Here is a 25,001-nt window from a genome sequence, read left to right as displayed (position 1 = left end):
ACCATAGCCTCAGAACTGGCTGAAAAACTACCCCCTCACTCTGGGAGCTACGGTAAAGAGTATGTTGACTCATTTTACGAAAAACAGGGTGTACGCAAAGATGATTTTAAACTCTCCCCTGTGACAACAGATGAGGTGTTAAAAAAAATTAGCGCACTACAACAACACAGAGCCACAGGCCTCAACAATATCCCCCTCCAAATTTCTTAAAGCCGCCTCCATTGCTCCAATCATTACTCACATAATAAACCTCTCCATCCACGGGTCCCTAACGACTTCAAAAAAGCAAGGTTGACCCCTCTGTACAAAAAAGGAAACCACCCTGGCACCCTGACCAGAAAGACCCTGGCAACTACCGCCCTATTTCTATTCTTAGCTCCATCTCGACAGTCATGGAAAGAATAGTCTATGAACAGGTCGATAAGTATCTTGCAGAGAAAAATCTTTACAAATTCCAATCTGGTTTCAGAACAAACCACTCCACTGACACATGCCTTCTCTATTTGAACGACTCTATCAAACAAGATGTCGACAATGGCAAATATTGCGGCATGGTCATGCTGGACCTCCAGAAGGCCTTTGACACCGTTAAAGGTATCATGACATTCATTTTCACTTTTCTTATTTTCAATGTTTTATTTGGGGTTTTATGACCTCAATTACACCCAAAAAACCTGAACTTAGAACATTCAGTGGATTTTCTGAATAATTAGGCTGAAAAGTAATCTGAGCTTGGCCCTTCGACAGTGAGGTCACAGTCGATTAATCCCGCCCACTCTCCTCCTCGCCCCTCCCCTCCCCTATTCTTTCCTTTGGGGGGGGCGGAGCAGAGGCGATGATTGACAGGCAAAATCCCTCACCAGCGTCACCCGCAGGCAAAGATTTATTTTTTCATTGCAGTTGAAAAGGCTTTAGAAATGTGAGAGAAAAACACCTGCCATGGATCACTGGAATGGAATTTTCACTTAAAACTTTTTGTACACTTTTGAAGGACCAGGACAAAGACTTTGAATGTGGTGTAAAAGTGAATGTCATTAAACCTTTAACTACCCAATTATGATCGATAAGCTTAAAGCAATAGGTTTTGATGATACGTCTGTGAGCTGGATGAGATCCTACCTGGAAGGGAGGGAGCAAGTGGTGGAAGTAAACGGCACCCAGTCCCCTCCCCTCCCAGTGACTTGTGGTGTTCCGCAAGGAAGTATACTAGGACCTTTACTGTTCCTGATATATGTGAACGATATGTCTTCAGCTTGCGACTGCAAACTGTTCCTGTTCGCAGATGACTCGGCTCTGCTGGTCTTGGACAGGGACAGGCTGCAGGTTGAGAAAACTCTCAGCTCTGAACTCAACAAGATCTTTATCTGGCTCTCCGACAACAAACTATCATTACACCTGGGTAAAACTGAATCCATCCTCTTTGGGTCCAGTTCTAACCTTAGCAAGGCTGAGAGTTTCACGATCAAAGTGGGTGATGATGTTATCACAAGAAAGGAGGAAATTACCTACCCGGGTTCCATCTTGGAGGCAAACCTCTCCGGTAACAAACTGGCCCAAAGAGTGATCAAAAAGGTCAACCAAAGAACACGCTTTTTGTATAGGATTGGCCGTCTAGTCAGTAAGAATACTCTGAAGATTCTTGCAGGGGCCCTCATACAAGGTTATTACGATTATGCATGCTCCTCATGGTATCACAACACCTCCAAGGCCTTGAAAACAAGGCTCCAAACATCCCAAAACAAACTAGTAAGGCTACTTCTTGGCCTCAATCACAAAACCCATCTAACCCCTGCTCATTTTGCTAGGATTGGATGGCTTAGGGTTGAGGACAGAGTACAGCAACTTGCTATGGGCCTGGTCTTCAAGATACACCACAACATTGGTATCCCCCTGTATTTGTCAAAATACTTCCAAAACGTTAATGAAGTCCACGATCATAACACCAGAGGTAGCTCCACGAATCATGTTCAACCCAGATTTGGCTCAACAAAGGGAATGAACTCGTTCTCATGCTATTCATCAAAAATGTCGAATGCCCTACGGAGTAAAGGAGTGTAAAACCCTACTCACTTTCAAAACTGCCCTAAAGATACACCTTCAGGAGGCTGCAATTCGAAAATGGCCCCTGTCTAAGTCTTAACCTACCCCCCAACCCCCCCTCCCCGTTTGGGTGGTGAAACCGCCCCTATAAGTGAGGTTTGGATATTTGTACAACAAATCCTGCGCTGTGATTGGCCAAAATTATTATTGTTGTTTGTACAACAAACCCTGCACCGTGATTGGCCAATCACAGTCTATTCAGGACTGTGATTGGCCAGTGTCACATGACACATGTGCATAGCCCTATATAAGAAACCATAACTTAAAAAAAAAAACATAAATTTGTTTTTTTAAAGTTATGGTTTCTTCCATCATAAAGAGTGTTTCAATAAATGTATTTATTTTTTGTACATGATTGGTTGACTCCATTCAGTATTGTGATTAGCTAGCAAGACACCGCCCACTTCACACAGGGTGTGATTTTTTCTTCTCTTGTACATATTTTTCACTCTTCATACCAGTAACCTGTTAGCTGATTGTATGATGACGTTCTGTATAGTAGTGTGTATATCTGTCTGTCTCTTATATGTCATTATGATTTGTGTGCATGGGGATCTCATCTTAAACAAGCTCAGTGCTTAATGAGTCTCCCAGTTTAGTAGACCTTGTATTGTGAATTTGTACTTCCATGTAATGTTGTTCTCATGTCTTACTAAATAAAATACGTCAGTCAAAGACACTCCCACACAGTAGGTGGCAGTAATGCACCTCTAGTGGCGGGAAGTAGAAGAAGTGGGGTTTGTTGCTATGGTTTGTTGACATTTAGGCTTTATATTATCGGTGCAAAAAAAAGAAGGAGCTTCTTTTAAAACATCCTTGATTGAAAGATCAAAGCTGTTCGTGACTTAATGTGAGAAATAAAGAGGCTCCTTTATCCTACAAGAATCACCTTTCTACAAGGTAAACAAACACTGTAGGAGCAGAACAGAGGGAGGATGATTGTTGTCAACGCTTTGAACTCCTTTTACTTTCACTCTGTTGTTGTTTTCACAAAGTCATAGAGACTGTACGCTTGTATGAGAGCTTCATAAACATTATTTTATTAAGAGGTTTTTCACTGTAGAACAGCTTCACCTTGTCTGTGTAGCGCTAGCTTTGTAAGCTCAAGGAAGCTCATGTGTTGTTATTCCACGTTTGATGTTATAACACGACAAATGTTCTCTTATCTCTTAAATATTCACACATGGAAGTGGAAAAACGTCCATGTGTGATGGACGTTAGAGTAAAAATTTCGCAATCAACTCTGTTTTGGGGCCGTTTGTAGCCTTGGATCATCAGTCGTGATGACATGACCGTCTTGGAGTCTTTTTTTTCCTCAAAATAGTCTTTGCACTTTCGCATTTACGGCCCGCACATCTATATAAACGTTCAAATATAAAGTGCTTACACCATGGCCACGGATGTTACAATCATGTACGGGCCCTCAGAAGTACCCGTATGTTCCGTATTGTTCAATAAAAAGCATTTTAATCCGATTGGTGGGCATTTTCTCATTGAGTTATAATGTATCAGAGTGCAATACACCTCCCAACCGATAGGGTCGTTTAGTTGAAAGCATACGGAGAAAATGGCCACCAATCGGATTAAAATGTTTTTATTAAATAAAAAGGAATATACGGGTACTTCCGAGGGCCCGTACATAATTCTAACATCCGTGGCCATGGGGTAAGCACTTTATATTTTACATTTTGACGTTTATGTAAATGTACGGACCCCAAATAAGAAAGACTGTTTTGAAAAAACTCCAAGACCGTCTTGATCCAAGGCTAAAGGAAGCTCATGTGTTGTTATTCCACGTTTGATGTTCAGAGTTCAGACACGACAAATGTTCTCTTATCTCTTATAAATAAATATCCACACATGGACGTGGAAAATCACTTTGTAAAGTTGTGGAAGCATTCATTGATTTGTGAAAATGCAGCAAGTAATGAAGAAAATATAAAACCACTATTTTATACCACATTATAATAGAGGGGCCTGACCTGGTACCAGTATACTGAGGATAGATAGATACAAAGTTGACAAGAACACAAGTGTATATCAATACAGTTATCAAGCTGTTGGCACATTACTGTGGCACCGAGTGCCGCACTATGAGCTTGTAGGTCTGCTATTTTATTTATTGTCTCCGCCAGGCCGAAAGGCATGGCGAGAGAGTATGTTTTGCCCCCTGTCCGTCCGTCCGTGTGTGTGTGTGTGTGTGTCCGTCCGTCCGTCCGTCCGTCCGTGTGTCCGTCATTCTGTCATTTTGTGTACAGCTAATCTCCGGCACCGTTGGCTTGATCGCAGCGAAACTGTGCACACACACTCCCTGGATGCCAGAGCAGAACCTCTTTTTTCAAATTAGCCTTTTATAGCGCCACCAGGAGGCCGCTTTTTGCAAAACACATTTCTTAACAGTACTCCTACAGATGTTATCCTAACATCACGCAAATCAGTACACAGTATCTCTATAGTCATGTGATCAACACGGATCTGTCCAATTTTCCATATTTCATCCTGATTGGCTAAGGTTGGCTTCCAAAGTTTGCAGGATTGCTCCGTTTTCAACAAAATGCCTCAAATCATGAACGCAGCTTGCGATTTCCGTGAGATTTCACACGCACGTTCCCACTAGGCCGAGGAAGAAATACCACTTGAACATTTTCAAATCAGCCTCATGGTGGCGCTATAAATGGACGATTTGTGTTTTTAACTATAACTGCACCGATCTGCATGAAACTTTGCACGCACACTCCCTAGAGGCCAAGGAAAAACAACTGCCCTGTATTTTTCACATTTGTCTTTCATAGCTCCACCAGGAGGCCGACTCATGTAAAACACTTTTTTTGATATTAAGCCTTCAGAATTTATCCAAATTTCACGCACATCGGTACACATGATCTCTATAGTCAAAATTTTCATATTCCATCCTGATTGGCTAACATTGACATCTAAAGTTTGCAGGAGTGGCCCGTTTTGAACAAAATGCCACAAATCATGAATGCAGCGTCCGATTGTGGTGGCACTTTGCACGCACATTCGCACTACATTGAAGAACAAATGCCACCCTTTAACATTGCCCTATTATAGCGCCACCACTTTTCTTTTTTATATTACTCCTACAAATTCAAACATCATGCAAATCGGTACACATATAGTCAAGTGATCTAGATGGTTCCGTCCAATTTTTCATATTCCATCCTGATTGGCTAATTCCGAACATTGCTGCCCCACAATAACGTACTTGACCTGGCAGAGACCTGTGCTCCGAGGAGCACTTTTTCTAGTTTATTATGAAAATGTGTGCAAATCTTTGAATACATATATATATATATATGTATATATATTTTTTTTTTAAACTTATGTTGCTATAATATCAGTGGTTCTCAAACATTTTCATGTCAAGGACCCCCAAAATGATATGTATTTGGCCGCCGACCCCCATCTCAAAATCAAACAAAAGCAAACATTTGAGTTACAAATGTTGGCTTTAAAAATATATATACAGTATTCAAAGATTTGCAAAAAAATTCAAGATTTTTAAAAAATAGCAGATTTACAAGCTCATAGCGTGGCACTCGGTGCCGCGCTATGAGCTTGTAGATCTGCTTTTTTTTTCAATAGCCAAAGAAATCTTAAAATGACACAGATGCGTTCCCGGTCTTAAAGGGTTAAAGTGGTTCCATTGGCTCAGTTCCAGATTTGAACCGGAAACACCAAACCCCTTCATAATGTGTTTCCGGTTCAAATCTGCAGCTGAGCAAATCAAATGAAGCTATGAGAAACTGACCCGGACCAAGAAATGGGAATGCCACCTTGAACTACGGTCATGCACAGTCAATTACATGAAGATAAGGTTGAAAATGGGTGACGTGCTTGTTTAAAGCCTATTGTGTAAACAATCGTTACTATCTGACCCTTTATTCCTTCTCCTCCTGTCCTATAGGCTACTCTAGCAAAGGGAGACATGGCTGAAATGATTCCAGTCGATGCCAGTTTACCCTCCTGCCCTATGGATGTTACCTTTACACTTCAGGAGGATGACACCAGTGTAGCGCTGTCCTCACTGGAGAGTGACAACTTTGTGTTTGTGGAGAACACACATCCCAACAAGATATTAGAGGGCCTCAACAATCTACGACTCAAAAATGAGTTTTGTGATGTGATTCTCTGCTGTGAGGGACAGGAGTTCTCCTGTCATCGTAATGTACTAGCCTCCTTTAGCCCTTACTTTGAGGTAAACAAACATCCTCATAATGTACTAGCCTCCTTTAGCCCTTACTTTGAGGTAAACACACATCCTCAACTTCACATGTCAAGATTTATTGACAGACACAGTGTTCTTAAGGAAATGGCATTCCTCTTTGGCTTTCATATGAACCGATAATAATCCAATTAATGCACTGTTAGTATTGACACAATGTAAATAAGACATGAATGAACAATAAGCTCAAAACCAGCCATTCATCTTTTCAACCTGCACAGGCAATGTTTACAACAGAGTGGATGGAGTCTCAACAGATAAGAGTAGCCATCAATGGAGTAGAACCTCAGATGATTGGCATGATGGTGAACTATGCCTACACTTCAAAGGTGCTCATCTCCACAGCAAATGTGCAGGTGATGTATTATCATCATAAACCTTATTCATTCTCAGTTTTGGACCTGCATTCGTGCTTTAAAACATATCAATTGTGTTTATTTGGTCTAGGCCCTGCTAGCAACAGCAAACTTGATGAATGTTGTGGCTGTTCAGGAGGCCTGCTGTCATTACATGGAGCGTCACATGGATGAAAAGAACTGTGTTGGAATTCACTGCTTTGCTGAGGCCCATTCCTGTAAAAGGTTGCAGAAACAGAGCATGGATTATATTCTTGGACACTTCAACGTTGTCTACCAGCAGGTCAGAGGCAGTCTTTCTTGATCAGAACAAAAAATATAATTCCACACCGTTGAAATGTTGTAGTGTAACATAGATTTATTTAGAGAAACATAGTGTAAACATGTGCAAAAACCACTCAAACCATTCTGATGTTGTCATGCTGAAATAAGCAGAGAGATAAGCAGAGAGATTCTCACTCAGTGATTCATTTAGTGGCTCACAGTCACAGGAGGAGAGGGTGATCCAAACTCACTGGGATAAAACCAAACGGAAACATTTTGTGTGCTATAAATGCACATTTAGTTGTGTAACATAATTGGCAATTACGTGATTAGGGATAATTGGAAACTCAAAATCCAATTAGATCGTTATATCGAACAAGCCTAGTGACTCACAGTATGAGACGGGTCCACCCAAGCTGATCAAATGTTCAAGTCATTGACCTGTCACCACCACAACTGACCCAACATCAATCAGTCGTATTAACTCATAAATGCCGGGAAAGCATCTGTGTCATTTTAGATTTTAGCTATATATATAGCACATTAGCTTCGCTATTAAAAAATAGCAGATATACAAGTTCATAGCGCGTCACTTCGTGCCGTGCTACGAGCTTGTAGATCTGCTATTTAGTTTTTATCTTGAAAATGTGTGCAAATCTTTGAATAGATTTTTTAAAGCAATTTTTTTACTCAAATCTCTGCTTCTGGGGGTCCCTGGAATAAAATATTTTCAGATGGGGGTCGGTGGCCAAATACATATAATTTTAGGGGTCCTTGACATGAAAAGGTTTGAGCACCACTGATATAGCGTCATACGTTTTTCAGAAAACTGTTTCATTGATTGATTTAGAAGACATTTGTGGAATCAGCCTCAGGTCTTAATGGGTTAATATTAACAAGCTACTGTACTGTCACTTGTCCCTTTCACCAAACAAGCCTGTCAGGAGCTAAGGAGGTAGTGTGGTCAACAGGGAATCGGAAGGTTCCCGGTTTGATTTCCACCCAGCTGCCCCTGGGTTAGTGCCAAAGTGTCCTTGAGCAAGACACTGAACCCTATCTGCTCTCGATAAGCAGGTTGGTAGTTTCCTCTGTCGTCGGTTTGTGAATGTTTGTGTGAATGGGTGAATATACTGCACATTATAAAGTGCTTTTTGCATAAAGGCGGTATATAAATCCATCATTTAACATTTGCCAGTGCGCACTTGAGAGGAGAAAAGGTTACTTCAGGAAGTATGGGAACAGGGTCGTATTCTAACAACTAGTCTACTGTATTGCTTCTGCCCCTAGGAAGAGTTCCCCTCTCTCTCTGTGGACAAACTGACAGAGATTCTTTCCATGGATGATCTCCGGGTATCCAAGGAGGAGATGGTGTTTGAGGCTGCCATGTTGTGGTTAAAAAAGTGTCCTACTCGCAGGCAGAGCTTTGAAAAGGTCAGTCACTTCTCACTCGAGGGAGGCCTACAATGAAATGTGAACCTGAGAAAAAAAACACTTTGCGTAGATCTACGCGACTGGCACGCTGCGCAATTATTTAGGTTCGCGTAGATCTACGCGATTGGCACGCAATAATGATCAAGGCCTCTAGTTTAAAGGCAGCAAACTGGCACCCTCTACTGTCAGCTATCTACCCAGTGCAGTGTTTTGTCCCAATTCAATGCAAGAAACTAACAACAGTATTGTGACTCTAAACCGTCACAGTGGATGTTGTGTTCCTGATGTGGCTGCTTCAGCAGTATTCTTACAATGTTTGACTAATGACAGACATGCCTAACTGTCCCCATTCATCTTTATTTGGAGAACCACATAGACTGGCTAGGGTGCACATAATGGTGATATAAAGTACAATAACATCCAGTGTTCTTGTGGCGGGCTGTTCCTTTTCATTATGCCCACCTTTTTACTCTTGCTAGCACCAGTTACACATAGATGAATTGAGTAATAGACAGATCAATAAATTATCAAATTAGTTTCAGCTGTAGTTGTATTACTCCTAATGTTCTATCTAACTACATGCGTGGCATCTACATGGTACTTGCTTTTGGTACGCGTCTTTGTGCAGTCCATACTTGTGTCTGTTGCTAATCTCAGGGATGTCCTATGGGAGAGCAAGGAAGAGTTTTGGGAGGTGCAGCATAAGGAAACCTTCCACGGCTGTCAGACATTTAGATCATTGGTTCTCAATGTGGGGTCCGGGGACCCCCAGTGGTCCTTGGGGAGGTTCCAGGGGGTCCCCAGCAAAATTAGTTGATACAGCATCACAATAATGTTAACCGCTTATATGTTGGCTATTCAAAAATAGCAGATATATAAGCTTGTAGATCTGCTATTTTTTGACAACATTTGGGGGAAAATCTTTGAATCATTTTTTAACACAAATCTTCTCTTCTGCGAGTCCCTGGCACAAAACCTTTTCAGATGGGGTTCCGCGGCCAAATACATATCAATTTGGGGGTCCTTGAGAACCACTGATTTAAATCTGGAGGATTAAACAGCACACCACTGTTGTTGCACACCACAGGAGCAGCTTGCTTCAGGCAGTTGTGGAATTATAAAAAATATGAATATTGGTCATGTTTATACTTCCTAAACATATACAGTAGGATACAAAAAGTACAGTATTAAATTGTGCCATATGTACATGTTTGAATCCTCACCTTGTCTTGAGGCAGATGTAGAGATTTGAAAGCCATGTTTAATGTTGTTCAGCCCATATTCAGTTGGGCTAGTAAATAACGAGTGTTCTCTTTATTCTTGAAGGTACTTGAGCATATCCGTCTGCCTCTTATCAGCCCCTCCTACCTCCATGATGTGATTGAGTGTGTGGATGTGGTGAGAGAATCCCAGGGCTGTCAGAGGCTCATCTCTGAGGCCAAGAACCAGGATCTGCTGCCCTACTGCCCTAGAGCTCAACCACGCAGGGCCACAGGTACCCTGCCTCACACGTGCATGCATGTTGCACACATGGTGGAACAAATTAATCAGGTTTCTTTTTGGGGATTTCCAGTGATGACACAAATTCTCAAATATATTAACATTTAACATATATTAACAGCTTAGATTTTGATTTTGAACTTTGAGCTTTATACGTAGTTTTACTTAAAGGTAGGGTAAGTGATTTACTTTGGTTAAAATACGTGTTAAATAGCTCTATATTCTGATAGTACTCATTGCTATAGAGTGTTTGTTCTGTAAAAGGAGTCTCCCATGTCTCTCCAGCTCTTTATTAAACAGAAAATGCATTTCACTCTCCTGATTGCCTTAAATGTTGTCACCTACCTGAAAATGCACTATATTCTGTTTACTAAAGAGCTGGAGAGACCCCTGTGACCTAACAAACGCTCTGTAGCAATTATTACTATCAGAATATAGTACTTTAACCTTTTAACAACAACAAAAATACCAAACAATATCACTTACCCTACCTTTAACTATAAGGCGCAGCAATATTATTAAATACAGCTGTTTTCTCTTTGAGCTCTTAAATCCATTCTGGTTCTCTGGCACTCCCCCACCCCTTTTCCTCTGCTTTTTGAAGTGATAGTGATGGTGGCGGGACGGGATGACAAGGGGATCCTTCGCAGCGCTGAGAGCTTTGATCCCATGTCCAGTCAATTCGAGACTCTGGCGAGTCTGCCCTTCGCTATACACAGGCATGGTCTGGTTGTGTCAGGTGAGTGGTACCATCACAGTCACCTGGGGTAGAGAGACCAATCAATTTAGGACCTATAGCAAATCCTACTCTGTTTTGGGGGGCGGTAGTGGCTCAGAAGGTGGTGCGAGCGTCTAGAAACCGAAAGGTTCCCGGTTCGATCGCAGGATCTTCCTGGCTTTGTGTTGAAGTGTCTTTGAGCAAAGACACTGAACCCCCATCTGCTCCATCCATCCATCCATCTTATCTGCTTATCCAGAGTCGGGTTGTGGAGGCAGCTCCTGGCATGCTTGGAAAACCTCCCTGGGGAGGTAACCAGGTTGAATGTAAAGCACTTTGAATAAAGGTGCTGAAATGCATTGTTTACCATTTTCCGTTGAAATGGAAAGGCAGTTCAAATTCTTGAAGGGTATTATTGCGATGGTTCATTTATCAAGTCATTAAAACTATAACCACTTCTTAAAGGTGTGGTAGACAACTTGGGCGTAATTAGCACCAGTCATCATAGGTTAGCTACGATACAATGTTACTTTGTCAGTTTCCACTGAAATGTGTCTTGTGACACTGCAGCCCCATATGCAGCACATAATACACACAGTTGACATAATGCCACCAATACTGTCATTCAATACTGTCTGGATGCAAACGTACTACCATGCCTAGCTCTCTTTTTGCAGGCTCCAGACATTTGGCAGAAACTGGCTTGTCCAGGGGAAGAAGCTCTTTAGCGGTCTTGACAGTGGCCTTATGGCTGTGGAGCCACTTTCCATGTGGCATCATCTGAAACAGTCTGTGGTTGGGGTGAAGCTTTGCTGGAGGGAAGTTCACATCCATCAGCTGTCCTCACGAGTCACGACCCTTTGTTTTTCCATGCAGCTGAGCGAATGGTGAATTATCCCTCTCCACCTTCCCTCCCTCCTACCATGTCCATCCCTTCCTCATCTCAATCTCCACCCTCTCTCCTCCTCTCCCTCTCCATTTTACTAACTAGAGGTGTGGATATTAATCAATTCTAAGATGCATGGGTGATTCTGCATCGATGCAGTGACATTACATAATCACTTATAGCCTGCTTACGCTTATTGTTGATTTGATGGTTTACTTCCGAAGGTAACGTTGCATTGAACTGTGATGCTGTGTTAAAGGGATAGTTCACCCCCAAAATGGCTTTTTTCCTATTGATTAGTCACCCCATAGAGACTAGAATTATTGGACATTTTTTTTAGTTTTTGTTGCATTCCTAAGCCAATAATTTGATGAACAGCGGACCGGTAGGCAGCGGTTCCGGTAAAAATATGTTATGAGCTAGTAGGTCTGCTATGGAAAGCCATCATGTCTCCCCTCACGTTCCAAGGCAGACGAAGCGGCACGGGTCCATTTGGTTACATTAACACTGAGGTTTTTACTGTGCACTCATAGTTTGTGAAGAGCCCTTGTCTTATACTGTAGCTGCTGACCTTAGTTTTGTATCTTACAGGCAGCACAGTTGTAAAGTTGTAATGCACTCACTGCAGGAGGATCACATTAAAGCACTTTGTAAATGAAAAAGCAGTTCATAATATGTATTTGACTGCTTGTATCAACTGATGAAAGAGCAGCCATTAGCGATAACATTGAGATGCATTGTGGAATTGAATCGTTAACAGGCAAATTGTAATTGAATTAAATCCTGAGGCCAAAGAAGATTCACTCCTCTGTTACTAACATGCATGCATTAATTCATGTCTCATCAGTGCATTAAATAACAAAAATTTCAGGGACCTCTCCAGAGTTTTTATGCCTTCTAATTTTGCAGGCTTCCATGGATTGTGATTGCAGACCCTCCTCAACTAAACTTTATTGTCACATCACAGGTTTACAGGTGTTAAAAAAAGTGGGTGACATTCTTTGTCATTCAAACTCCAGCTGTTTCAGTTTCAAGAAAGGTCTGTACAAAAGAGACGGAAAGAAACAGAAAAACAGGTCACTATGACAGGTCACTATGAGAAATGTAAATACTGTATACATAAGGTGCTATGATATATATCGTTGTGAACGCATCGTCCGATCGGCTGTACATTTGAATCACACATTGAGAGGCCTCTAAACAACACAGAGCCAAAGCTATTTCAATTACACCCATACGGTGTGCCACAAATGCTACAATTGTCACTGTTGCAGAAACATATTTTTCACCAAATTAGGTGCAAATGAATTCAGGCGTTGTGAAGAAGAGTGTCAAACAGGGTTTCGATATACCATACTGTTTGCCTGTAATTGTCTCCCAAAAAAACATTAGTGAGAGGGGTCTATTTCTTAAAAACATGAACAACATCCAATCAACCCTAAATTGGAGGGGAGAAGAGACTATAGTGCACCACCAAAAGCACTTTCACTTCTGTCATATAGTGGACACCACAAATGCAAAACATTACACTGTGCCGTATAAATGATATTTCCCCCACAGCTTCCTCGGGTCCTGAATCTCCTGATGGCTGGAACCCGTGACACCCAGCCTGGTGGAGACATGCTCCTCAGACTGCCCCTTTATTGTTGTTACTGTTGCTTGTATATCTCTCGATCTGCTTTCCCTCCGTCGCGGTTTAGGCAGATGGCTGCCCATTGCCCACCTTAGGGCCTGGTTTTGGACGAATTCAGATCTCTGCCATGTGTCTTAAAGGAGAGTTCCGGTCATTTTAGGTTGTATGTTTGATGTGTGGCTAATCACTCACCAACATACAAAGGAACGTTGAATATTTCCAGATCTGCCCCTGTTGTCCATTCTGCAGACCCCTTGCAGCGGCATAATGGGAGACGTGTGTAAGAGTGAAAATTGCCTATTTTAACCGATGCAAAGTTGTTGTTTTTTCTCCTACTACTCATCGTGGAGTCTCATGATACTCAAACATGCGCTGAATGTCCCGCATGAGCTACCGCTCGTGCAGAACGACATGACGCTGGTTGCTTGTTTCTCTCACAGAACCTGGCGTGTGCCAGATTTTGTCACGCTGTGGTCGCCACACATCAAACATACAACCTAAAATGACCGGAACTCTCCTTTAAGATAACTTGTTGTGATTTGGAACTATAATCAAATTGAATTGAACCAAATTCATAGCTCAGAGGGTGCTGTCTACTGATAAATTGGTGTATAGCCCACCTGGCAGCTTATGACACAACACGCTGGACCGATTTTGGTGAATTTCTTGGCTTGATAAGTGAACCATCAAAGTAATGAAAATGTATGAATGGGTTGTGGTGACATCATATTGGGTATCAGTGAAGACCTTTCAAGTTGTTATCTGTATAATGGCAATGTGTCTTGAGTTCTGAACAATGTTTTTCCTTAACAATTGTGGAATAACTTGTTTTAATTCTCTTCTACTCTTCCACCATAGGCTCTACTCTGTATTTGGCTGGCGGAGAATTCTCTGATGGTTCAACCAGTAAAGACATGTGGCGCTATGACCCTTCCCATGACTCATGGTTGAAGATGGCTCCCATGAATGCGGCACGCTATGATTTCGGTACGACTGTCAAAACTATGGAATTCAATTAAACTTTGTTTTGTAATAACCCCTATGGGTTTTTGCCTTGGGTTACCCAAGGCTCATTATGGCCACGGTAATTAATTCTAATGATCAGGTTTATTATTTTTTTTCTTTTGTTTTTTTCTTGTACATCCCCACATAGGTCTGGTGATGCTGAATAGCTATGTGTTTGCAGTGGGTGGTTGGAATGAAGAGACGTGTGTGAACTCAGTGGAACAGTACGACCCCGATGCCAACACCTGGCAGCTCATGGAGTCTGTTGGCATGCCAGAAGAATTCTGCATTCACGCTGTGGTCGCACTAGATGGACTGATCTACGTTATAGGTATGGAACTTTGACATCTTCATTGACGGTGAAATGACAAATGTACAAAAAATAGATGCCATGCTCCACCATTATCGAAAGGATAACATTTCTAAGTTTCATTTCAAAAGATGTATGTTGATTGTGTGCTGATGAATGAATGAGTGAGTCGGTGTGTGTCAATGTGTATATGCGCAGGTTTGCCACACACAATGGGAGGGAGATTACTTAGGATGTGCAAAAAACAATACAACACCTCCACTTAAATAACATAAATAAAGGTTATAACAGATTTGCCTGCAGGTTCAAGCTGCTGGGTTTCATGAGGTTGTGTTTTATTTTTATGTAATGTACGTATTAATAACACCCACTGCTCCTAATAGTTAGGATGGGTCAAATGCAGAGAAGAAATTTCACGTATTTGCAAATATATAGTGATACAAATACCCCAAAGGAGTGGGGACTGAATTATTATCTAATTATCATGACTTATTCTACCTTTTCCGGTTGACAATGAATAATCTGTTGCCACGTGTCTTCCTGGGCAGAGGATGGTTCTATCACACAGCCGACCCATATGTACAACTACGACCCTAACACGTGTGTATGGACGCAAGTCGCTCCTATGCAAGTCCCACGTTCTGGTTCAGCTTCGTGTTCTCTTGAAGGAAAGATCTACATAATAGGTATCATACCTGTTCTCAATGACTCTTAATTCCTTAACAGACACTTCAACTTCACTGTAGTTTAGCCACATAATAGAGCTCACCTACAGTCACTATCCTTTTCATTCCTTTTTGATCTCTAGGTGGCAAGGATTCGGCAATATTCATGAACCAGGTGGAGTGCTACAGCCCCAAAACCAACCAGTGGACCAGGTGTTCCCCCATGAAAAAGCAACGATGCCATCCTGGCATAGCTGTGGTGGATGGAAAGATCTACGTACTAGGAGGGCTGGAGGGCAAAGGCAGGTGAGATGATGCTGCTTCATTAAGTTGTGAATTTTCTACTGTGCGGACTTCCCTTCCTTTCCTCCAATGTATGTTTTGTTGTCCAGCACCTAACACGTCTTTTGGGATGTGCATACTTCCCTCTGTGCCCCATGATGCTGCTTCATGACAGCCTGGGAAAAAGTGGCTGCTTGCTCACACTAGGTTTGGGCATTATGGCGTAATCTTCCTACCAGCCACCATGGGCCCAAATATCGGTGATTGCCAATGTATTCACGCGGGAAAATCAATCGCTCAGTCCTGCCCCCAGTAGCGATCGTCCAATGCCAGCATAGCAACCATTGCTAAGCTGCCATCTGGAGTCAAGTCAACATAACCTAGCCTTCATACAGAACATAATTAGCAGCATTCATAGCAAGAACATTTATGCCATAATAGCACTATGGTGAAACGTTGCAAGTAGTCTAAATGCAGTCTATCTGTCACTCATAACTATACTAGCAAATGGTCAGGGTGCAAAAGCCAGGAAATAAGACGAATCTGACAGAGCTAGGCTAGCCATGCCAGGGTAAGGATGCAATGCATACCGGCACATACATGTTTCGTCTAGTTCTCAAATCTGTCATATTACTTTTTGCTTTTCAGCAGCACAAATCGATCATACAGTAACCACTGACAATTGCAGACTGTGTCTGTAAATTAGGCTATTTGTCGAGTTGAATTCCCGAGGAGGCAGACCATTACATTTGCAAAATAAAAGTTCAATAAGTGCCCATTGCAAATATATTCGTCCCATTGCCCAAGCCTAGTTCTCACTAGACATTTCTCTCATGGCTATTGGTCTCTCATCATACAGGTATCTCCATACCATCGAGCGGTACTGTGAAGACAGGAACATGTGGGAAATTGTGGGGGAGATGCCCACCGGTCGCAGTTGTTTCAGCTGTGCGTCCCTCAGGCTGAAGAAGGATGGACATGCAGTCAGCCAATCTGCCACAGCTGATGGCGTACCTGTGAACTAAGGGGAAGATGAAGAAATATCTTCATCATAAGTTGCTAAGAGACATTTAAGACAGTGGTTCATAACTACTGAAGGATGATGGTGGCACAGGGGGCTAGTCAGTCTATTATTCACGTTGAATAATCCCAGTTTTAATGTGCGGGCACATGTTGTAACTAGCTCTATTAGATTATTAGATTATTTTTGTTATTCTTCTTCCTTAAACATGTCTGGTTCTTACAAATTGTAAAGTTGGTTACCAAACTGAGCAAATGGGTTCAAAGTCTCAGCTGCCCTTATTGACATTCTTCCCTCATCAGAAATTAAAGGTGTTAAATAGCTCTATATTCTGATAGTACTCATTGCTATAAAGTGTTTGTTCAGGAACAGAAGTCTCCATGTCTCTCCAGTTCTTTATTAAACAGAAAATGCATTTTCAGGTCAGGATACCAATTTTATCCAATCAGGATACTGTTTAAACAAGTGAAATTGGAAGTGATGACACAAAGAAATGAGCAGACAGCATTTGGAACTGGAACATTATAAAAATGAAGCTGATGAATGGGTACTCTCTCCTGATTGGCTGAACTGTTGTCACCTACCTGAAATTTTCTTTTCTGTTTATTAAGAGCTGGAGAGACAGGGAGACTCCTGTTACTGAACAAACACTCCATAGCAATGATTACTATCAGAATATAGAGCCTCAACCTTTCAACAAAAAACTTCTTGTTTTAAACAAAAAAAAACACTTACCCTACCTTTTAATACTGGCCACAACCATGTCATTTTAATATCAAGTAGGGAAGTTATTTTCATGCAACTGCCTGCAATTATAGTGTCAATGTCATTCTTATTTTGATTATTGTGTTAACAGAACACCCTTATTTTTGTGTTGAGTTTACATCACTGACAATCAACATATGTATTTAACTGTCTATTGCCACTTCCAAAACAGGCAATGGGGCCTAATAGTTACAGCCATGTTGGTGACACCTAGGCCTATTAGCTACAGTTCTTTAATTTGACTTGTAATGTTATAGAAAATAACATGTCTCTATCCGTTAATTGTTTGTTACACGCCAGTGGTTCTCAAAGTTGGGTCCCCAGCCAAACGAACTGGCTAGAAGTTCTGGCTAAAAGTTGAGCTAATGAGAAGATGCATAAGAAGGAATTTTCAGATCTTACATTTAATTCTCTTCACCTACAGTAAAGACAGTTGTAAAGATCTTCTCTTATGGGGGTTCCTGGCCCAAAATCTTTTCAAGTTGGGCTTCACAGCCTAATACATATCATGTGGGAGAATAAGAGTAAGTACTTGCTATTGCGTGATTTGACCAGCAGATGGCTCTAGTGCCATGTGTAATTATTTGTTGTATCTGTAAGTCACTGTATTTTGTTTACTGAGACAATACTGTCAATTGTAAATGTGCAAAATGGATCATGCTATTACTAGTGATTATTAATGTTCTTTAATTTTGTCGCTGTCAAAAAGAAACCTTGTATCTCCATATTTCAACTTTTTATGTTTTTTTTTATTTATCTGTTTTTTGTAAATGAATGCCCTTCATCATACAAGAGTGTCACAGTAAAGTAGTGAAAATAGCATATCTACAAAATGCATTGGGCTATTTTCACTGTTATAAATAATTACAAAGGAATGGTTTTGGACATACAAGGTTTCCTTTCCACCCGACAGCAACGATATATAGGTTCACATTTGTTGCATAGGTCTCGCTGATCTGTGTGTGTTGTGAGTCCTGTAACATGATCCATCCTAACTGACTCTTAATTAACAAATAAATGTGTGTCTTTACTCTGCATGCCATGGCAGACTGAGGATGTTTTTTTACCGAAACATGTATCCGTTTGCACCTTCACACCATTTTTTTATTTGACCACTGTAGATCATTAAAGAATAATATTTTTGCATCTAACAAACCTCTGTGCATATTCCCTTTTGTCTTCTTGGTCTTTTGTTTGGTTGACACCACCTGGCTGTAAGTCAATTTTTTTTGGGCCAATTCAACAGCAAACCTTTTTGTTTATCATATTAGAAATGTACAATTTACTTCATATATTTGTGTGCACCGTATGCATATCCAAGAGCTATAACTTTTTTTTTTTCAATTTCAAAGGTTCATTGTATCAATTCTGTTTTTGTTTTAAAGAGTTGGATAGAGCTCAGCTCACTGTAAAGACATAACGGAGACATTCAAGAATAAATGTTATTTTGCAAACGGCAGGAGTAAAATGTTTTACATCAGCATTCCAAAACAATAACATGGCAATATCCACCCTTGGAAAATTAAAATACATCTATTTTTCTTTTTTTATATAGGCCAGCCTGAATGAATGCAACAAATGCTTTTGTATTTGTATTTTGTACTTGTTTGTTGGAATATAACATTTAAGCTGATAAATGGGTTCCCTTTCTTGATTGTATGGAATTTGTTTATCGAAGAGCTGGAGAGAGACCCATTAATGAACAATGACTAAATCAATGATTACCATCACAATATAGAGCTTTACCTTTTAAACTAAAGACTTCAAATATATCACTAACATGACCTTTAAGTTTATTAGCTTCATTGTTAACTTACAAGCTCTTCAAAAACGACTGGCTGAATAGCTGCTGGAGCTACTTATAACCATTAGTTAACTGTAGCAGTTTAACGTATTTATTTATTTATTTGTGTATCGTCTTGCTACCCCCCCCTCCCACCCCAACAAAAAACAGTCATCGCCACAAAGATCGCACACCAACGATTCTTAATGACTCCAAATTGTATGATCTTTTATTGAAAACCATTTCTAAAGGACAAACAAGAAGCTGAGAAATCTCACAAGACATAGCAAATGCATGCAACAACTGTTGCTGTAACTTGTACTGAAAACCATTTCTGAGAACAAAAAGATTGGGAAGGAATTTCAGGAGAGGAACCAAACGCAGGGGATGGTTCAGGAAGTATCCATGGTCTGTACGGTCTCGTCCACCACCTCCAGGTCCAACTTGATCACATCCTTCTTCAACACCCCGGTGGTTCCCCTCTTGTATTTGTAGTCCCCAGTTCTAGATAGAAGAGATAGTTAAACGCATATTAATGGGTTATTTCAAGTTCTGATTCAACAGACTTTGACCGACAGCAAACACAAAAACACTTTGTCACACAGAATGCCAATGGAGACGTAACCAAATAGCAGATCTACAAGCTTGCATTGTGAGCTACAGATCTTCTATTTTCAGCGTGTGACAGACGCACAACAAAGTAGAAATTGAGCAAGAAGATCTGCAAAGAAAAGATTCTAAAGTGTTATAGAGGCAAATGCAAGCAGTTTCCTGAAATATACTTAAAACACATGTTTGGACTAAAGACAATTTAAGTAGTTAATGAACAGGATACAATCAGTATTTGATTTACAATGTTTTGAAATTGATCATTGATCACATTGATCAATGATCACATTGATCCTGATCCCGGCTTCATTCTGTCTCAATGTAAATCACAAATCGCGATGGCCTACGCCTATGGTGTTATAAAAAACACACATTGTTAAAGCAAACCAAACGTTTTGGGGTATTAGCTTCGGTTAGTAGTCAAACAATACTAGTGGGCTAAACTCTGCTAAACTCTGCACATCAGAAGGCACTTTGCGACGTTACTCACTGTTGCAAGACTTGAAGCTCATTTATTCTTGAAACAGAAAAGGCCACGAGATACAAAGGCCACACGTGATTAGAATTCAAATACATAATGGCATTAAAAGTCATTCCAAATTTAGATCATGCAAATGCAAATTGTCACTGTCGGGCAGAAACCTTGCATCTCCATAATTCATCTTTTGATGGATTGGATGCATGACAGTGTTGTGTGAAAATAGCCCTACAATAGCTGCCATTTCTAAACATGTTAACCTATAATAATTACATGACCCAAAAAAAGGGACGCCAGGTTGAAAGTGTTTACGAAGTTTCCACCCGACAGCGACAATATGAACAATGGACATTATTTGAAGTGATTGGGAAAAGCTTGCTTGGTGCTGGAATGGGAACCTGTTGAAAATACAGCACAGATGCAACTCATAACTGCACATTAATGTTATAACTATTAGATGTGTTTTTAATGAAGTGATAACTTAAGATGTAATACAGTAGTAAAAAGGAGAAAAAAAGTGCAACACTCGTGTATGATGAAGTAGGACATTCATTTAAGCAAAATTTTGAGATAAAAGGTTCCTGCTGACAGCAACGACCTTGTCTGGCACTGGGTATCACACCAGCCTTGGAAAGCGGCCAAGTGATCATGTACTCAAAAAGGGTTGGCCGCCCCTGGTGTAAACCCAGCCAGGATGAGTGCCTGTTTATAGGGCTGCAAGTATCCATTATTTACATTGCGATTATTTTATCAATTACTTTTTCGATTAAAATATTGACAATTTTTTAAAAATCTTTTACATAAAAATAGTTATTGACCACCAAAGCATTAGCTCATACTTCATCACAAGGTGTCATGCAAAAATGAAAATGGCATATCTACAAGTTTTGAGCTTGTAGATCTACTATTTTCATTTATCCTTTTGCCTATACATGCCCAGACTAGGGATAAATTATTAATCAATTTTTTTTCATAATCAATTCGTTTGATTAACGGTTGCACTCCTAGCCGTTTACCTGACTCCCTTCTGGTTGGCTATGTCGTGCGGTCTGAGGTAGTCCACGTTGCCCTTGGTGATGACCGTTAGGTCAATGTTACTGCCTGAGCCCAGGTCGTTGAAGATGCCTGCTGCAATGGCGTCACGCACCAGCCGCTTGGCGTCTTCCTCCTGGGAGCGGAAGAAAAGGAACGTTGTGACCAGTGGTGGATAGTAATGAAGCACATTTACTCGAGTACTGTACTTATAAACTCACCTCCATGTCGGCCTTGTAGCGATCTTCAAACACTGCCATCGCAGCCAAGGAGCCAGACCCTGAGAACACACAACAATATTGTTTGGCACACACACACAGTACAGGGGCCATCGTCTTGGATGTGCAAACAACAGAGATACATAGTTCGGCAATTAACCGAAAATATATCGAAACTGATATGTAGAAGGTTTCGATTCATTATTATCCATATTGTTAACTAATACAATGTAGAATTCTGATTGACTGACAGGGTCCATTTTCTTCTGAATCAAGTTTTTAATTCAGTTCGTAAATGCTGTTGATTATTTTCCATTTTGTATGTGTGCGTGTGTGGACTTACCCATGGTGACGTAGGGCAGCTTGTCAGTGGATCCGTGGGGGTAGATGCTGTACAGGTGGGGGCCGTTGCAGTCTACTCCACCCAGAACCAGAGCAGCTCCGATGTATCCCTGGTACCTGGACACACACACACACACACACACACACACACACACACACACAGCAATTCATATCGTTGCAGTCGGGCAGAAACGTCTTATCTCCATATTTTTGAACTGTTTGTTTTTTTGGGGGGGTAAATTAACGGCCTACTTAATCATACTACAGCATCACACAAAAGCATCCATAAGTAGTAGATCTGCAAGCTCGAAATGCAGCGCGACGCGTTTTGAGCTTGTAGATCTGCTACTTTTGAATTTGAATCCTGAAAAGTAACAGTTGTGGACATATTATATTATATAGGTTTCCACCTGACAGAGGCGATTTATACCAATGCTTCTCAAACATGTTCATGTGAAGGACCCCCAAATTCACCCATGGTCAGCTGTCTGATTATGGGTCGTTCCAATGCTCTGGCCTGTCACAATTACCACATAATCACCGGATCGCAATTGAGCTAATCAACCAACTAATGTCAGCCCTACTGAGGCTCACCTGAAGAGCATTTGTTTGAGCATGCGGCAGGCTGTGGCCACACGGGGCAGACGGCCTGTGGACAGAGCATGCAGCTCCAGGTTGGAGGAGATGATCTGCGTCGTCATCTCTGTGTCTGCAGCCGTTCCCGCTCCACAGCAGCTACACACACAAAAAAGAAGGTGAAATGGGGAAATTCTGTATTTTATTTGTCTCTAACTTATACAAGTACAACAGCGAAATGTTGGTGGGACTTAGTTCTAACACAATGATACAATAAGTAAGAATAGTAATAAAACACTGGATGTAAAAAAAAAAAATTAGGGTACAATAGCTTATCTTTTTTGCAGCAGTGTCAAAAATGCACAGGTATAATGTGCATATCGCTCGGATTTTACCTTCACATTTTTTTCCGTCAACATATTCACACCAGAGCGGTAGTCATGTCCAACAGATTATACACACTAGACTAGAGCACGTACTAGATGTTGGGGGAAATGTAGTGGATCTTGGAGCAGTTCTTGTCTGCCACTATCATGCCCTCTGTGGCCCGGGTGTCGGCTCCAAGCACGATCCCGTCCTGCCGGGGGGAAAGGACAAAGATAGCGGTTAGAGAAATGCACCGAGACGAGAGGGTGTGCTTCACCGTCATTGTTGGCACGACAGTGATGTGGTCAGGAGTTTCTTAAGCCAGTGGTTCCCAAACTGAGGGTCCCCAAATTATTCTGGGGGGTCCCCAGATGATTAGCTTTAATGTGCAACATTGTTTTCTCACTAACATACAGTATAAGTGTATACAGGGTATCTGCACATTTCTGAAGTTACAATTTAGTGACTTTTAAGACATTTTAATACCAAATTGTCAATTACGTAAGAAAGAGGCAAACATTATGAAAATAGCCGAACTACAGGCGTTGTGACTGTGAGCTTGTAGTTCGGCTATTTTCACAATATTTATCTGTGAAACAGAGTCAAACTGCTTGTCAGGGTTGGGGGTCCCCAGTTCAAATATGATTTTGGGGGGGTCACCGCCTGAAAAGTTTGGGAACCCTTGTCTTAAGCATCACTGAGGTGATGTGGAAAGGAATGAGGATCAGTGGTTGCTTGGTGTTTTTACACACACACACACACACACACACACACACACACACATTACCTTAAAAACTATTCCAACGATGGTGGTACCCGTTTTGCGAGCAGCGGGTAAGCTGCACCCCAATTTGGTGACGTCTGCTTCCAACACTGCATTTCTGAAAATAGAAGGCACTTCTGTCAGTGTGGTTCAACGTTAATTAGTCTTACATCCACATTTTCTCTCCAAATAAACACTCAACATTTCAAACTGTAACATGACAGAGATATGTGTGTTTGTTGAGTCAAAGTGGCCACAACATGACGATGAAAGATCAACTTAAGTATACTAAGGCAGTGATTCACGAAGTGGGGTCCGGAGACCACCAGGGGTCCCTGAGGAGGTTCTAGGGGGTCCCCAGCTAAATGAGTTATCAAAAACAGCTTAACCACTTAAGTTTAAACCTATTATACAGCTGCAATTTGTCATATAGCAAATCTACAAGCTCAGAACACGTCGCACCACAACACATTCTGAGCTTGTAGATCTGCCATTTTCAAAAAACGTTAGAAACATTTTCACATAAAACCGTGTATGGGGTTCCCTGGCACAACATATCTGTCTATTGTGTTTAATTACAATAGACAGATATGCCAATAGTCTGATGTAAAGTAACCAAGTTTACTCTTAAGTACAGTTGAGGTTTTTTCTTTTTTTTTACTTTTGTGGAGTATTTCCAATTTTCAATAATTTTACTTCTACTCCACTACATATGAGGAAAATATTGTACCTTTACTCCACTACAATTATTTGAAAACTGTAGTAACTAGTTAATTTGTAGATTTGTATTACTAAACACACATTGAACAAATAGATACAAGCTTGCGACACGATGGGAGCTTGTAGATCGGCTATTTTCAAAAGATTTTGAAATAGAAGATTCTGCATAGAGTACTTTAAGTATATTTTGATGCCAATACTTGTGTACTTTCACAAAAGTAAATTCTGAATACCAGACTTTTACTTGTAACAGGAGTATTTCTACATTGTGATATTTATTAATACTTTGTTTTACCCAAGTAAAAAATGTGAGTAGCCTACTTCTTCCACCACCACTGCAGGAAGGCAGAGTATCGTGCAGCAAATAAATAGCAAATCTACAAGCCCACATGGATCTGACTGCTATTTTCACTGTTTTAGAAAAAAAATCCACTATTTCTTAACATAATACGACACAGCCAAAATATTGACACCAAGTTCAACGTGTTTAAACATAACTGCTTATATAAAACGAATAATAGAAACATTAACATTAGCGGCCCCACGGCTACAAAGGACTGAGTCATTCAGTCGAGGCGGCGACGTGTTCGTTAAATCATTCAAAACATTAACTTAACGACTCAACTCGACCAGCCGTGACACCCGAGGGCTTTTATTAACATCTTAACTGTGATATTGGTGTTTATTGCGTCCAGAAAGCCTCACCGCTTGCAGTTTTCGAAGTTAAATCCTCCGACTTGCGGCTGGCACATCGATAGGGTCGCCATTTTGTTTCTCTGTGTTGCCGTAAACTGTGACGTCGGCGTTTTGCATAGATTTTTTGTGCCTCTTGCCAGTGTTGCCAGGTTTTGTGAGAGAAATAAGCAACAAGGTCTAGGAAAACAAGCCCAAAAGAAGCAACTTTAGGTCACGTGAGCACTTTTACATATGCG

General features: G+C 41.0%; 2 protein-coding genes across 3 annotated transcripts in view; one reads left to right on the top strand and one right to left on the bottom strand.

Moving 5' to 3' along the window:
- Window positions 1-18,329, top strand: part of LOC308078560 (kelch-like protein 23) — a 58,612-nt gene extending 40,283 nt beyond the window's left edge. The window contains exons 1-12 of one of the 2 annotated variants that reach the window (XM_080419766.1): window positions 2,864-3,000; window positions 6,029-6,319; window positions 6,568-6,702; window positions 6,794-6,985; window positions 8,254-8,397; window positions 9,724-9,892; window positions 10,502-10,636; window positions 13,993-14,121; window positions 14,288-14,470; window positions 14,998-15,135; window positions 15,258-15,420; window positions 16,256-18,329. In XM_080419766.1, the coding sequence (XP_080275892.1) occupies window positions 6,050-6,319; window positions 6,568-6,702; window positions 6,794-6,985; window positions 8,254-8,397; window positions 9,724-9,892; window positions 10,502-10,636; window positions 13,993-14,121; window positions 14,288-14,470; window positions 14,998-15,135; window positions 15,258-15,420; window positions 16,256-16,421 (1,824 nt within the window). In that variant the 5' untranslated portion in view covers window positions 2,864-3,000; window positions 6,029-6,049 and the 3' untranslated portion in view covers window positions 16,422-18,329. Of the gene's footprint in view, window positions 1-2,863; window positions 3,001-6,028; window positions 6,320-6,567; window positions 6,703-6,793; window positions 6,986-8,253; window positions 8,398-9,723; window positions 9,893-10,501; window positions 10,637-13,992; window positions 14,122-14,287; window positions 14,471-14,997; window positions 15,136-15,257; window positions 15,421-16,255 lie in introns of those variants that run through there. The other variant, XM_080419767.1, reaches the window with a different exon arrangement.
- An 836-nt stretch (window positions 18,330-19,165) lies between these two features.
- On the bottom strand, window positions 19,166-24,869 carry psmb7 (proteasome 20S subunit beta 7). The gene is made up of 8 exons (XM_080419771.1): window positions 24,775-24,869; window positions 23,374-23,467; window positions 22,700-22,797; window positions 22,239-22,379; window positions 21,646-21,761; window positions 21,306-21,364; window positions 21,069-21,220; window positions 19,166-19,469 (listed from the first exon to the last, which is right to left on the bottom strand). The coding sequence occupies exons 1-8, from the start codon at window positions 24,834-24,836 to the stop codon at window positions 19,358-19,360; spliced, it is 834 nt and encodes a 277-aa protein (XP_080275897.1). The 5' UTR covers window positions 24,837-24,869; the 3' UTR covers window positions 19,166-19,357.
- Window positions 24,870-25,001: the final 132 nt, after the last annotated feature.

Source organism: Gymnoscopelus braueri (assembly GCF_963280865.1).
Source record: "Gymnoscopelus braueri genome assembly, chromosome: 22".
Classification (NCBI taxonomy): domain Eukaryota; kingdom Metazoa; phylum Chordata; class Actinopteri; order Myctophiformes; family Myctophidae; genus Gymnoscopelus; species Gymnoscopelus braueri.
The sequence above is the reverse complement of the archived record's forward strand: the minus strand, read 5'-3'. Positions and strand labels throughout refer to the sequence as shown.

Coding starts and splice junctions, on each gene's coding strand:
- psmb7 (XM_080419771.1), bottom strand. CDS start 24,836: ATGGCGACCCTATCGATGTGCCAGCCGCAAGTCGGAGGATTTAACTTC. Junction 23,468..24,774: donor AACTTCGAAAACTGCAAGCG/GTGAGGCTTTCT, acceptor TTCTATTTTCAG/AAATGCAGTGTTGGAAGCAG. Junction 21,762..22,238: donor CTCAAACAAATGCTCTTCAG/GTGAGCCTCAGT, acceptor GTGTGTGTCCAG/GTACCAGGGATACATCGGAG.